Source organism: Artemia franciscana, chromosome 18 (genome assembly GCF_032884065.1).
Source record: "Artemia franciscana chromosome 18, ASM3288406v1, whole genome shotgun sequence".
In the NCBI taxonomy this organism is placed as follows: domain Eukaryota; kingdom Metazoa; phylum Arthropoda; class Branchiopoda; order Anostraca; family Artemiidae; genus Artemia; species Artemia franciscana.
The window spans coordinates 19089032-19105823 of NC_088880.1; the positions used below are offsets into that span (position 1 = coordinate 19089032).

At 32.7% G+C, this 16792-nt stretch overlaps 1 protein-coding gene across 4 annotated transcripts in view; it reads left to right on the top strand.

Moving 5' to 3' along the window:
* LOC136038709 (alpha-N-acetylgalactosaminidase-like) overlaps nucleotides 1-16792 on the top strand; it is a 48948-nt gene that overhangs the window by 26413 nt on the left and 5743 nt on the right. For 3 of the 4 annotated variants that reach the window (XM_065722033.1, XM_065722031.1, XM_065722035.1), the window contains exons 5-8: nucleotides 2682-2776; nucleotides 5951-6112; nucleotides 11631-11828; nucleotides 14268-14432. In XM_065722033.1, coding sequence (XP_065578105.1) covers nucleotides 2682-2776; nucleotides 5951-6112; nucleotides 11631-11828; nucleotides 14268-14432 — 620 coding nt within the window. Of the gene's footprint in view, nucleotides 1-2681; nucleotides 2777-2850; nucleotides 2946-5950; nucleotides 6113-11630; nucleotides 11829-14267; nucleotides 14433-16792 lie in introns of all 4 variants that reach the window. The other variant, XM_065722032.1, reaches the window with a different exon arrangement.

Consider the following 16792-nt stretch of genomic DNA (forward strand, 5'->3'; position numbering starts at 1 on the left):
ACGACCAGAAATTATTACGAATATGAGGGGTTTCCCCCCTAATCAATACCTCGCTCTTTGTCCTAAAGTTCGAATTTTATTCCGATTCTATAAGAATGGCCCCTGAATCACCAAGGCCGTTTAATAAGAATAAATAGGTCTTTTGAAAGTATAAAAAAAACTTTAGCGTAAAGAGCGGGGTATTGACTAGGGGGTGAATCCCCTCATATACTTAATAATTTCTATTCGTTTTCAATTTTAATGTTGCTGTTTCAGTTGGAACAAACTTGTTTTTTTTCTAATTTCTTATCATTTTTTAAATAATACTGGGAAAACCGGTGCCCCCTTCATAAAAATGTCCCTTACCCCATGAAAACCTCCTCCATGAAACGATCCTCCCACGTAACCCCCTCTCCCCGACCCACCTCCCCCTCCACCAGAAACCCCCTTGAAAATGTCTGTATACATCCCAATAACCATTATTATATGTAAAGAATGGGCTAAGTTCATAACTTGCAGCCCTTCCTTCAGGGACTGTCGGGGATTAAGTCATCCTCAATGACATAGTTTTTTTTATTATGATTAACAAAATGGCTATCTCAAAATTTTGATCGGCTGACTTTGGAAAAAACGAGTTTGGAAGGGGGCCTAGTTACCCTCCAGTTTTTGGTCTCTTAAAAAGGACACTAGAACTTAATTTCCGTTCGAGCTCCTTATTTCCGTGAATGAGCCCTCTCACGATATTCTAGGACCACTGGGTCGACACAATCACCCCTGGGGGAAAAAAAAAACAACAAATAGACAGGCATTCGTGATGTTTCCTAGGGCAAAAAATACAAAATTCCACATTTTTACAAATATGAGCTTGAAACCTCTATAATAGGGCTATCTGATGTGCTGAATCTGGTGATGTGATTCTCATCAAAATTCTATGAATTTTAGGGGGTGCTTCCCCTTTTTAAGAAAATAAGGTAAATTTTCTCAGGCTCGTAACTTTTAATGGCTGAGACTAAACTTGATGAAACAAATATTTGAAATCAGCCAAAATATCGTTTCTTTGATGTATCTATTGGTGTAAAAATTCCCTTTTTTAGAGTTTCGGTTACTATTGAGTCGGGTGATGAGCTCGAAAAGCTAGACCAAGACAAAGATAAAATGACAAATAACACTATGCTATAAATATAAACACTACGGCAATGATATAATACTACAACAATAATATGGAAGTAACAGCTAGCCCAGGATTCAAAAAAAGAATATTCAGCCTTTCCATTTACAAATAAAGCGAAATGAAAATATAGAAACACTAATATAATATTGCAAATGAAACAGTGGGGAATAAAAAAAGGTATCTTTTCATTAACGGTAATAAAAGTCCGAATATTTTGGTCTTACGTCAGGAAGCCTATAAAAACGAGAATAATAATAATAAAAATAAAATTAGACAAAATATTTTGGAAAATCCATTTTCTTAAACAAAACAAAAACGATAAAAAAGTCCGCATCTTAATAATATCCTATGTGATCTCTGGTATATCCCAATGAAATAAAGGAACAGCAAGGATAAAGCTTTGACCTGTATTCCTGCCTTCCGCCTACTGAAATGTGGAATGCCCAGTCATTCCCTCAGGAAAATTAAACTTTGGTCCTTGGTTAACCTTATTTGAAACTGTTCATTTCCTTATACCGAAATCTTTTTTTTTGGGTATAGGAAAGGAGCATATGTTAATGCTGAACTGCTAAAAATGCTTAGGGAGCCTCTTCAATCACATAAGAAGAAATTAATTCAAGGAGGGAATTCATTTTTGGGGAGAGGTGTCTTAAAACAATACAAAATAGGCAAATAACACGAAAACTATAAGTTGTTTATGATTACTTATAGCAATATCAGGGTTATTTGATTGGGAGGTTGCAACAAATCCCGTGGAAATATCGTTTTTACATCTCTAATCCATGCTACATTACAAAAGAGTAGCAAATAAAGCTGACTCATTTGGAGGTTGTTACCTACAATGAGAATCAATATAACAAAGCCTACCAGCTGCTCAGTGCCGGGGCCCGGTTTCGAAATCGGCTACATAGTTTTTTTCTTAATTAGCTTATTGTCATTTCTGGCCACTAAAACGATCTAAAAAGGTCACAACTTTAAGGACGAATTTGCATTTTTCCCATGACGGTTATATATATATATATATATATATATATATATATATATATATATATATATATATATATATATATATATATATATATATATATATATATATACATATATATACATATATAGACATATATATACATATATTTACACACACACACACACACATATATATATATATATATATATATATATATATATATATATATATATATATATATATATATATATATATATATGTATATATATATATATATATATATATATATATATATATATATATATATATATATATATATATATATATATATATATATATATATATATATATATATATATATATATATATATATGTATATATATATATATATATATATATATATATATATATATATATATACATATATACAAAATAGCGAAATCATACAATAGTAAGTCCACATCCGATCAAAACTTGGAGTTTGGCACCCTGTTATAATAATTGTGCTATAGATTACCAACAGTTTCTTTTTTCTAATCACTTAAACTAAGTGTCTCCCCGTAGGATATCCCGAGTTCGGCTACTTGCTCAATAAAACTGGTCGTCAAATGATCTACTCGTGTAGTTGGCCCTATTACCAGTTGGCTACCTCTCTACAAGTAGGTTTGTTTAAATTAACGTTTATTTGTAAGTTTTGCTTGCTACAATTTATTTCCTTTCTTTTACCTGCCAGGTTACCCTGATTTTGGGATGTATTTGAATCAAACTGGAAGGCCTATGGTTTATTCTTGCAGTTGGCCAGATTACCAACTGGACGCTGGCTTGAAAGTACGTCATTTCTTCCTCTACTTTCCTCTTCTTTCGCTATCTGTATTATAAGCTTATAAAAGATTGATTCCAGTCCCGCTAGAGGTTCTGTTCATGTAATAATTATAAAAATTTAACTTTAAATAGGTCTAATATAATAATAATAAATAAATTATTAATTGATCAACAGAAAAGGAGATATAAGCTTAACCAAGAAATAAGAGTCCATGTTCATCATGTTTTTGCTGCAAAAATGACAAACAAAATTCAGTAATGCGAACTTATCAGATCTTAGTTTTTTTTTAGCAGAGTAAATACTTTAGTTATCATAAGGAGACTATTTAAGTTTTCTTTTTACATTTTACTAGTTTATTTATCTTCGCTGATTACCGTCAATTTTATTGTTGCATTTATTGACATTATTTCTTCTGGTAAATTGTATTTTGTACCATTTGCGATGAGTTTGAACATAGGAATGATGGAAAGATGGTCTCCACTCTGTCATTATAGTTAGTTGTCTGAAGAAAGATTAATGTTTTTTTTGTAAGGAAAATAAATTCTTGCTCATTTTTCCCACTCGTTTTGAAGTGTCACTGGGAGTGATTGACCAAATTTGATTAGGTAATATGACTACCAAAAGTCTTGCTACCGTTATCAGTGCTTTAAGAACATCAACAACAAAAACAACAAACAAACGTAAACGATAAACGTTCAAGGAATCATAATCCTATCGGAGTCGCAACATCGACTTGGAATCGTGAAAAATTCTCCAATCATCCCATCAGGGAAGTGGATTTTATGCTAACCGTCTTTCATTTCTTGGTTTTCATGTTCCATCGAAATGATCTGAACACTAAATTTTTTCTGTATGACCCTTTTTACGGATTAAGATGCTGTTTTGTCTGTGAACCTGAACTTCCCAGCACTGTTTTGCTTTTTATCGTTTAATGCTGTTCTTAATTTTCTTGCACAGTTTGAGGATTGGCATTTAGTCATTCCTTTTCTTTGTCTCGCTTTAAGTTATAAGACTGATGAAATATTTTTCAAAGTATTGTCTGAGATGCAATTACTTATCCTGGCACAGGTACTATGTGAGTAGCAATAAGCCTTATCTTTTACTTTTACCTGGTTCTTTCCTTGTTTTCCAATAAACCATGGGTTATTTCCAGTTTAATTGTTAGATGTTCTGTGAATGTACTAGGTTCCATTACAAACCTACTCTGCTATTGAATGCTACTAATTTTATTTATTTACACAAGTTTCTTATATCTAATTCTTATGAAGATAGTGGTTTCTCCTTTCCAATTTCACTGGGGTTCCTGAAGCTTTACCGCCAATGTTATAAAAATATCAAGATTGAATTCACAAAACAATATGAATATGGACATCTGGGGTGGTTTTTAAGTAAACATAAATTAATAATAGTAAATTTGATGAGTTAAGTTTTATAATGGTTAAATTATAATTTTTACTACTGCTCTCGAAATATGAAATTTACGCTTCTTCCTTTGCGTATTGTCTTTGTTTGATTCTGAACCAAGTCTATTTTCTCTGTTATATTCTTCTAATCTTCATGTTTTTTGTTCTTGTTCTTCTTTCTCTTATTCCTTGACTGAAGTACGTTTACTTTGGACCTGAATCGTGTATTTAATTAATAGATAGTACAGAGACGTTTTCTTGCTTTTGATTCACAGATTTTAATTGAATTTTTCCTGATTAAAATAATTCTTTTTTGTCGCTGCCACTGGCTTAGTTTGCTGCCTACCATCTGTCCCTCCTAAATTGTTGAAAACATTAATCCCTGAGAAACGATGCTTCTCTTTGGCGCAAAATATACGAAAAGCGAGTGCTTTCACTTTTGGAAAAATTGCAAGCGCATAAGGTATAAATTTTGTATTTTTTGATTATTAATTCTTTCTTTGGTTGACAAAACTATGCCATCGAAAAGTCAAATTTTAAACTTCCAGTAATTCATCATATACTATCTATTGTTAGTCCTTATGATTTTTCTAAAAAAGACTTTCAACTTTAGCACATTTAAATAGCAGGGATGCATATAAAAATTCAGCATGTGACGTTAATCCCCAGAAAATTCGGTCTTTGGGGGTTATACGCGAGGATCAACTTTGTTTCAACCTTCATTATCGCCTAAAAGTTATCGAGCGAGAAAAAAAACATAATGATTAAAACTGCGTAATTCTAAGTTTGTAACTACCATTTGCGAACTTTTTTCTGTCAAATTGAAAAAAAAGACCTGTAAAAATAGCCAACTGTCTATTTTTCTACAATTTTTCTGTCTAACTTCTTCTAGAAAGATCTAAATAAAATTCTAATAAAATCTTCTATTTTTCTGTCTAAATTTTCTACAAAATGTAACATTTTTTCCTGATGGGATTATTTTTTGATGGAGGAGGAAGGCTTTAGGCTCCTTATAACCCCTTTTTTGATGGACTGTCTTTGATTGATTGGGGTTTCTGACAAGGAGGTAAGATTTGAGGCTTAGTAAACAAAAGCCGAAAATGAAAGTTTGTCTATTGATTTATACGATTTGTTAAGTCTTTTGTTTATAATTTGCATTTCAATTTTAAATATTACCAATTGAGTTTCTGATCTCACGGTTGTGTACCCTATTCATTTTAACCATGTCAATTGGTTTCACCCTGTCTAGTTTGATTCAAGTTGAATTGTCAATCCAAAAAGTAACTATTAAAATCCTTATCTGTTGATTTATAGTAAAATGGATATGTAATTAAATATTTACATAATATTTTACTGAAATTAATCTAATGTGCTATATTGTATATAATAAGTACTACCAGTTCAAAGTTTCCAATTACGAAGCATTTAACCTTTATAGACTACTAACTAATAACTACTGTTAATAACTACTATGTTTTGGCGAATTTAATTCGACAGCTATTTAAATTTTGATGTTCTTTTTTGTGTTTTTTTTATTGAATTAAAATTGTATCTAAAGTTAAAGTATACCATCTTGACACTTATAAAAATGATATTCTTGTTTTTAGCCTGACTACAAAACTATTGCAAAAGTATGCAATCTGTGGCGAAATTTTGATGATATAGATGATTCTTGGGAGAGCGTTCAGAAAATTATCGACTATTATGGAGACAATCAAGATGAATTGATACCCAACGCTGGTCCTGGCCATTGGAATGACCCTGATATGGTGAGTTGAAGTATACTTTGCAACTATGTATAATGACACCGACTGATAAGAAACGATTGTAAATGACGAATTCCTTGTCTCTCAGTATAGGCATAAGGAAGTGGTGAAAAGATTATTTAATGTAAAGTAAACGCTTCATGTTCTTGAAACATCATCCTGTCAATAGGATATTTTAGAAATTATTTAGAATAAAATATTAATTTCCAAATCACAAAAATAATACATAAGAATAAAAATTGGTTAGTGATTAAAAATAATTTTCATGTCGTCGTCGTCGTCGTCGAATTAAGGTCCTTTCTGCTTCTTCTCGAGCCTCAGGACCTTGTTCTCTTGGTTGATTCCTTCTCTTCTATTGAAATAAATTGATCTTTACAGTCCGCCACTTCACTTAATTATATAACTTCCTACTAAATCACTGACTTAATTTTCGATACGTATGAACATGTCAGCTTACACATCTCTACACCGTCTTCAATATTTTCGCATTCTCCCAACATAGTTTCCACTGTAAGATGGATATTCCTAGTCCGACAATATCTTTTCACTTCTAGTCTTTGTTGTTCATGCGCAGGACACCTCAGGAGTAGATGTTCCCTTGTCTCTCGTACACTGCATATGCTGCAATTCCCATCTTCACCAAACATTCTTGCTTTGAATACTCCATATCCAGCATGACCTGAACGTAGTTAGAAGATTATTCTTATTTGCTTTCTACTGAGCTTCGAGTAGATTTTCGTAGGCTGAAATTTGTTTTCTTAAGAGCAAACATATTTCCAGTAACGTCTTGGATATGTTCTGCTCTAGCTACTCGCATCTGTTGCATGGCCGATCGAATGTTGTTGATGACTGTTGGTGCGAATTCTTCCACAGATGTTCCATTAGCAAGTGCATCTTTGGCTTCCTGGTTAATTTTCATGTGAAAAATACTAACTTTGTATTCATTAAAATAAAAAAAATCGACAGCTTCAATGTTCGGAGAGTAAAAAGGCGTATTTACTTGACAAGAAAAAATGGTGGTTGCTGACTCGATGTGCTACTGTTTTTGTAAGTCAAAAAAGAGCTTTGTTCGGCGGCGTACATTCGTAAAGTTCCAATAAATCTGTTGAAACTAAAATGATGTAAAAATATTGATACAAAATGTTAAAATATAAAAACCACCCCGCCATGAAAAAAATAAAATATATTTATCATCTGTAGAAAAGAATATGATATTTGACATTTGCTGCATAATTTTTCTCCTTTGCACTTCTGACCACTATAGCGAGTGAGTTAACTTCTTTATTGTCAAAAAATTGGTCTTGAACCCTCTTTTGGGGTCATTTATTCATTGTATGGCTTAGTAATTATGATAGTAATGAAGGGTAGGAAATTAAGATTAAGATACAACTTGTACATTCGTTAAAGACGTATTAAACATTAAATACTAGTTCGTCTAGTGGTGTAGCAAGAAAAATAAAACAAAGGGATAGAAATACATAGAATATATTTAAAACGAGGGTTTTAAGCGTAGGCAATAAAGCAGGAACTTAAAACACTCACTATTTTTTTTTTTAAATAGAATTGTAATAAACAGCATCAACTTGGACGAAATCTCAAAAATCTACTAATCAAAATTTCACTTTTCATAACAACGTAGCGTATCTTTCCACTTTTAAAAGTTTGATGTATTTTGCTTAAATTATAGAATTCACAATTTTATAAAGGAAAGTCTATTTCTTTATTTCTAACCCACCATATGTATTTATTGCGCGTCGATGTCTTCCTCAATATTTTGGTGAGTGTTTATAATGGTTAAGTCTTGTCAGTCTAGAGCCCTGTTAGTTTAGAGCTCTTGGTTAATATTTCCTCTTCTATTCATCTCAAAACATTCGAATAAAGACAAGAATCGTCAGAAAAATATGAACTCTATTAAGGATGCATGTAGGTATGTGCTTCAAACTAAGTATATGAGTCGAAATGTTGCGTGTTGGTTATTTTTGTATTTGATAAGTATAGATTAGTGATTTAAATTCTCAGGGTTTCAAGCTGTGGTAGATTTCTAATTAGATATTTTTAATCTTGTGATTTTCAGATATTCAATTCAAACGTTTAAGTCTCGATATATCTGTTGAGAAAAAAAAAAAAATAAAAATTCGAAGTTCTTTTAGCATTAAGCATTAAAAAATTCTTTTAGAAAGAAATTCTTTTAGCATTTAGCATTTAAGTAAGAGAATTGTCCTGTAAAAATTTTGATTTACTAACAACTAACTGTGGAAACATGATTGGACGGCATGTATGGAAATAAGTATAAACGTCCTAAGCTGTATACATAGTAGTTTATACAATTTTATGGACAAATACATGCAATCCCTATACAAAAACACAGCTTTATTTTGTGATTGGTTGGTATTGAGAAGGTGAGAAATTTTGAAGTAATATTCTTTTTCCATTTCGTTTCCATGGTTAAGTGGTGCGAATTTTCACTTTTTTTTCTTATCATTTCGTTTGTAAATGTTAAAACAAAGTGCTATTCTGCTGATTCAAAATGAAAATCCATAGTTCCATCGGATGGATAAATACTGGATAAAAAAATAGGATAAATACTGGATAAATAGGATAAAATAGGATAAATAATGGATAAATAATGGATAAAAAAACCCCAAAATACCAAAATGAAAATCCATAGTTCCATCTATACCGGATGGATAAAAAAATAAACACGTAATTATTTGCCTTCTTTTATAAAAATTTTTTCAAAATCTAGTGGTCTTAAAAGATTACTCCGACCTTTGAAGGAGTATTTCGACTCATATACTTATTTTTAAGTATATACTTATACAAATCTTTATTAAAGTTCAGATATTTCTGAAGACTTTGGCCTTTATTTTAATGTTTTAGAATGAACAGAAGAGGCGATACTTCATATAACGCATAGCTTCAATTAGGTGGAAATAGACAGTAAAGTGGTCACCATTTGCTCACCAAAATCTTTGCAGTAAATTAATAATATCTTTGTACTTCTCATTGCACACTTCAGGCGCTTCTCTTTAGTTTAATTTTGTGCATAATCTAATCCTGGAAACTTTTAATGGGTTTTACCATTTCAGAAGTTCTGTTCATGATTATGATGCAAGAAGGTGTGGGTCGTTGTGGTTGTGGGTATTAAAAATAGAGTGAGATCTGGTTTTGCTTTGAAGTATCTTGACCCTTCTGTATTGATTTCGCTTCCTGTGAGCATTAAGGTGGCTGAGCACCTCCCGCAGTTTAAAAAAAAATTAGATGATTATTACTTGGGGAAGTTTTTTTGGGGGAGGGGGGAGGATGAGAGTGTGCTATAGGGCTGTAGGGAGGAAGTGGGTTGAAGGGTTTGGTGTAGTTGTCGTTGTATTTTGTTGAGGTTTGTTACCCTGGAGGTGTTTGAGAAAAGGTGATCGTCTTTTTTCTTTCTTTAGTTATTATTATTTTAATTCTTCTAGGATGCTTCTAGGAATATTTATGTAGTTTATTATTATTATTATTATTGATTTAGGATGCCTTTAGGAATGTTTGTATAGTTAATCGCTACGTGTTAGCAAAATTTAAATTTATCCCTTACGTAGTGATTTATATCTGTAATAGTTTATGTTTTTGTTTATTATGTTAATAAAAGTCAAAGTAAAGTCAGAAGAGTCGAATTCATGCATTTACTTTCTATATTAGAAATTCCCTAAAAAACAACAACGTCCCAAAAACCACCCTGCTTCGCAAAAATAGCAAACCCGAGTTTTGTGACAGCCAAAAAAAGCAGATATCAATTTCTTCGCCTCTGTGCCATAGAAAGACTTGAAAACAAATTTTGACTGTAAAAAGTAATTCAAATATTAAATTTTTTTTGTCTCATTGTGACAGCATAATCCTGAAAAATCATTTCGATAGCCTAAAGAAGCTAGGATTTAAATTTCTCCTCCTTGTTGTTACGAAATGAATATTTTTGTCTCTCAGTTGGCTTTTGTGGTAATACGGACAGATTCTCTTGTTAACTCTAAATTTAATTAAATACTTTTAGATAGTATACGTCATCAGTAAAATCTAATAGAGACAACACAAAGTAACTGAAACTTCGTTTCAAACTTGTTCGAAAAAGAAACAATCTTAAAAATTAAAAACTTATAAATAACTCAACTATTGAAAACCAATTACAGAAAAAATAACTTTCATCCCACCTCCAACCAGAGCAAGCGGTCCCAACCCCAAATCCATCACTATGTTAAGGGGGGGGGAGTGACCTCCGGGTCCCCAACTGGATCCATCACTGGTTCTATCTATGCTTAGCTTTTTTCTTCTTTGCAAAAGTTAGATTTCCAATAATAGCTGGTTTATCAATTTTAGTTAATTAGTAGCTTTTTAGTAGTTAATCTTATTAATAGTCAGGGACGTACAAAGGAGAAGGGGTACTGAGGCCCTCGACTCCTCGAATACTGAGGGCTTTGCAATTTGTTTCTACAATGTCTTATGATTTCTGTATAATTACGCCTACGTTTCGAAATTATGTCCCCTCCTAGTTAACATCCTCTGTACGTGCCTACTTGGTTATAGTTATCGAAGTTTTTATGTTTGTTGAAACAATTTCAAAGTATGATCAAAATAGATTAGTAAAAATCTATTCAGCGAAAAATGTTGTAGCAACATTACAGAGAAGTTTTACAATAACCTTATAGACGGAGCGAAAAAAGAGAGCTCTTTAAACTAAGCAAAGGAAAATTGATTTTTATGAAGAAATGTTTCAGAAACAAAGTATAATAAACAGAAAGCAGACCATACAGACTAAATTAATGACACACTGAACACTAAATATTTTGTTCACAAGTGAACATAATAGAAAAAAAAGTATTGGCAAGATAGCAATCATTTCATTATTCAATTAATCTGCATCAAAATAAGATGGCTAAATATTTAATATAGATGCATGCGAATCACAGCATAGAAACTTCATTATCGAGGCTGGGAGATGTCAAGCACTAGCTTTATTTGAATAAAAAACAAGATGCAATGTTTTTCTTACAAATGCTGAATTGCACTTTAGAGTCGTTTTAAGAATCGGGAAAATTTACTCGATTCTGATTACGATTGCCATGGGTTCCGGGTTCAACGACTCTACCCTTATTTGTGGTAATGTCTGTTGGTTTTAATTTGTAAATTTGCTCTTTGCTTATGATGGAATTTGTTTATGTTTATTGGGTAGAGAAATTGACCAGGTTTTTAATCCTGTGTCATATTTTCAGCAAACTCTACAAATATATTTTTTTTTTTTCAAATGAAGTGTCGCTCTGAAAAAGCAGGAAGCACCATTGGACTTGGCATAGAATTTTATTTTTCACTCTAAAAAAATTACAATGTGATGAAAATAAAAACCGACGCGTGAATAAAAATGAGGACTAGCAGAAGGATCTAGCCTTGTGATACTTTATTTTGTACCATTATGCATCAAATTAGAAGAATGACTACTCTAAATATAGTTATTTGGTGTTTTAATTGTTATTAACAATTTCTTACCTTTCAGTTGATAATTGGTAATTTTGGATTGAGCTACGAACAGTCTAGATCTCAGATGGCAATTTGGGCCATCTTAGCTGCTCCCCTTTTGATGTCTGTTGATCTCAGAACTATACGGCCAGAATACAGAGATATATTGTTAAACAAATATGTTATACAAGTGAATCAAGATCCTTTGGGTAATCAAGGAAGAAGAGTCTATAAGGTGAGCTTGGGCTGACGTTTGGCAAGGAGAAAAATTTAGCTTGCAATTTAATTTTTCTGGACCTTGTCATACTTTTCATACTTTGTTCCATTCTTTGTCATGCTGTCATACATTCTTCACATACTCTATACTTCAAACCAAAGTTAATATGAAAATAATCACAATACTAAATTTCCTTTTAAGGGGCTTATCTGATAATTTTATCTTTTCAATGTCTAAGCCACTAGTTAAAAATTTTTTTCCAGAAGGCAGTTTGACTAAGTCCATGCAAAAATGAGTTTTGAACAGCTCCATATTCCAGTCAGTTAATTAGCCTAAAAATTGTCCGAAATTTTTTTCCATCGTAAGGTTGTGCTTGGAGATAGATCAGAGGTGCTGATCCTTTTTAAATCATTTCTGCTTTTCATTTGATGGATTTGGCTAGATTGACCTCTTAAATAGTTTAATTGTATATTCTAAAAGTTACCAGCTTCAATTTTATACTGATTTATTATATTTTAACAAGTATTTCAAACGCTTTGCTTTGCATTTCCCTTTTTCCACTGAAAATTGTTTTCCAGTAGCCTTACTGTACTTAGAATCAAGGCCCTTAAATGGCAGTAAGATAAATTTATGCTTTTGCGGTTATGCTGTGTCTGTTGTAAAATAAAGTTAGTTTTTTTTTTATATTTTTACATCTTCTTAGGAAGTGTTGAAAAAAGAATGCATTTGATCTGATGACTATTGTAATGATACATGATTCTTTTGATTTTATTTTCCTTAAATAGAATGACAGGATTAGAGGGGTTAGTTAAATTCTTATTGTTCAAGTTTATTTGCTACACAAAGAATGGAGAACCTTCATCTCAGAATTATTTATTGGGGAAAGGAGAAGTATAAAGAAAAAACATGAAAGGTGAAATGGAAAAAACAAGGAAGATGGAATTATGTCAGTTGACAAGTATAACAGATTAAGACTCTTGGGGGGGATGATATAAAAGCAAGATCTATAATTATTCTTCCTATTTTTCGTTGCTCCTTTAAAACATTACTTTTTCTAATTTCGTGTTTAACCCTTTACTTGGCCCTTTTGTTTCAGTAACATGAAACTATGTAACTACTCAGTATACTCTTTATTTGGTATCTGATTTTCTATTTAAAACCTTTGCCTTTTAGGATTTGTCGAAAGATGCCTTTTAGTCCCTTAGTCTGGGTGTTTATGAACTCCCCCCCCAAAAAAAACCTCTTGTTAATTTTTTTTAACCCACATTCCCGTTTAAAGCGGAACTGTCGAATTATTGTAATGTATTTTTCATCACCTTACTGAACTTAAGGACCATATGATTAAAAATTCATAATTCAGAGTCTTATTTCTATGGTGACTTAATTAAAGTATACTTTCGAGGAGACATGAATAATAATTTATAAAGACACTACTGTCTCTCTTGAAGTTTTCCAGGTAAAAAAGACAACATTAATTGAATGTCAATTCAACGGTGGTAACAATTTACTATTTTATATATATATATATATATATATATATATGTATGTATATACATATATACATATGGTTTTAAAATAGTTGATGAAGTCAGTAGCTTTTGAATTCACAACTCAGCAGCTTTAAATGTCGAGAAACAATCCGTCTCAGTAGTTCCTTGGTCTCTAGTGTGGTGTACTGGATCCATGTTTCGCTAATGATGGCGTAAAAGCGCTGAAAATCATTTGGGTTGCAACTAAACATATCCAGACCGTACTTTGAAATTATTATCCGGTTGAGCTTATGATCGTGCATAAGCAGCTGTGGAGCTTATCAGTGGGGCAGCTCTTTCATGTGCTATTATTGTTGTTTAATGTGATATCAGGGCACAGTTAGGCCTTCAGCCTCTGGGCATCACACACGTTTACTTTGATCGTCCAAACATTGTGACTCCAATGTCAATTCTTTGATTTTTACCGACGGTTTTCGACGTGACTTACTCTTTTTGGTGGCCTAATCCCTCGGCGTTGCTTGTGTTGACACGGCTATAACGGTACTTTGTAAATAACTTCTTAACCATTCAAATCGATGTTCCAGAGTCCCCATAGTATTTAGCAGGCTTTATTTGGTTTGGTTGATGTAAGCAAAAACAATACTGCTTAATCAGCGCGCAAAATCCACTTTTTGCCTTTTCATTATAAGCCCCGTGATTATCTGCTCTCAATGGCTGTCAGACACAAGCTAAATTGCATAGCTTCTCCAAAATTGTACTGTAGTCTATTACTAAAGGTTGACGGTTGACGGGAGCTGTGGTGCGTTGATTGTGGAAAAAAAAGCACTAATTTATCATTTATGTTGGTTTATATAATATAAATACAAGTTTATATTATATAAGTTTATATTATTATGAGGTTTATAAGTTTATTTAATATAAACCGTCGCTATACAAAAAGGAATATCAAGAAGAATATTTATTTTAGGAATCAGGAATTGAAATATGGATGAAGCCTGTAACGCCTGTGATAAATGGGAAATATTCTTATGCAGTGGCGTTTCTGAATCGGAGAACAGATGGCACACCCTCGGAAGTTTCTGTGGGACTCAAAGAGTTAGGGCTCAATCATGAAAAGGGTTATAAAGTTTTGGTAAGTTTTACATTTTGCGGCTGGATATTTGTTAACTCAGTTTAAAACAAAGTCAACTAGATAAGATATATCCTTTAGATATGTTTTCTTGAACAACCTTGCATGTATAGAAATTCTCCATAAAGGTACTTGATTTAATACGCTATTTATGCAGGTTGAGCCATAGATTTCTTGACAAACATTCTTTAATATTTTAATGTCAGTATTGAGTAAGCTGAATTCAACTTTCAGGAATCAGCTGAAATTTCAAATCCTAAAAAATATCTCAGCATTCTGTTCACCTATCCCAACTACTTATTTTGAACTACTAATGAATATTTGTTCTCTTATAGATTGTTTACCTTATCTGTAACACAAACCCCTTATATTACGTTTTATGTGCCTCATAAGAAAGAAGTGAAGCCTTTTTATAACTTGTGAGTGTCAGGCATGTCCGTAATGTTTTTTCTGAAGTCCTCCTGGTAGGGAGATGAGGAGCGAATTTGTTACCCCCCCCCCCCCCTTACACCAACCCTGTTTTAAGGAGCGTAGTGTAGATCTTTTACAAATATAATTTGCTTATTAATTGTACTAAAAAAGTATGATAACATTGTCAATTCTATTTTTGTAGAAATCTAATCCTCTGTAATAGCTAATTTACGTTTCTGAAAAAAATAAAGCAATATACGATATAACACTGCTTACTATTTTATGTGGATACTTAGATTATTAGATTTGAGACTCTTTTTTGAAAATAGTATTGTTTAACAGCCTTAGATGCAGATAAGCTTGAGTCTTGTAGTGTGAGCACCAGATAATTTTTCAAGGACTTCTGAAGGCCTGGTTATGACTATTTAAAAGGCTCAAAGAATGGGAGAAGGCATAGCCAGTCCGTAATGTGTTATAGCATGACTAAGTCCCCTTTCATGATCTTAAATTCAATTAAACTGTTCTTGGCGAAAACCAAAGGCCGGGCTTTTATTTCAATATTTGTGGACTTTTTTGAGCTCTCCCCCAGTTTTCTCCTGTAGCTTCACAAAATTAACCATACCTTTATGAATTTGTTTGAACTAACTTGTATTCCAATTCGAAAAATTATTTATTCCTTCCTTCTAAATGTTAGTTAATAAGCTAACAGCAGGTCGATTGAGAAGAGGAGGGTACCATGAGAACCAAAAATCTTGTGGTCAAGTGTTTTTGCTGCTGTGTTTAAACCTACTTGTCTTTCAAGTCTTCCAGGTTTATTTAGGAAGGACAATTGACAACTACAAATTTCGTTGCTCCTGGTTAATTAAAGTAAACATGAGTTGCAGAAATATAAACGAACAGTGTAGGATTGGTAATGATTAGTTTGTCTTTGTAGCGAAAAATATTCAAGAAAAACCTTAGCTGTCGTAAAGGCTTTTACATCTTGAATCAGCGTGCCTTGTTGGAAGAGCACAAGAAACAGGTTGCAATCCATCTCAATCCATTAGGGTTACGATTATGTTGATCAGAAGAGCAATCAGCTAGCAATTGAGGTAAAACTGCTTTAGAGTTTTTTTTTGTTTTTTTTTGCAAAGATGTCGCATACAAAGCAGAAATCATCTGGGTACTCAAGTCCTTGCAAGCTTTGATGTCTACAGTTTTGTGTGATGGAATCCTTGATGGCTTTGAAGCCATGTTCAATGGTTAGCTACCGCTGGGATGTTGATCAGTGTCAAGAAAGCTATGTACTTGATAACTGATGCCCTTCCTTCAGACTGTAAACAGAATCTTATGAAGAACATGGGGTGAAACTCACTTCGTTCTTGAATATGACAAAACTACCAATAGTGAAGGATAAAAGAGCTACAGATTGTTGAGATCAAGTTGTGAGCCCTCATCGGATGACATATTTCATGGGACAAGGAACTGGCAAGGACATTGTAAAAAAGATGATGTCATGCATTAGAAGCGAGAATTGCCTCTTGAAAGACTAATACTGACAGCCAGCGATGGGCCTAATGTCAGTAAGTATGGTTGCAAATGAATGCATTGAAGAAGAAAAAATCTTCAAAAAAGCAGTTGCAAACATTGGAACGTGTAAAATCCATGTTATACACAATGGATTCATCAATGGATTTTCGAGGTTGCCAGAAAAAGAAAGGCATCCCATACAATAGTTTCATTGAGCACGTATAAAAAGGCGGCTGATTTTGGGTCTGCTGTTTGCTGAGTGATTGATCAGTGGCCGGCACTCTTGAAGTATTTTTTGTATTACGTGCCGTCGAAAAAACATTTGAAGAATGTCCTGTCGTCTGCAAAGTACCTCAAGATTGTAAACTACAAAAAAGGAAATATATGCTCACAGAACTCGAATTCGTGTATTCATCATCTGACATCTGATTTACGAATTTGGA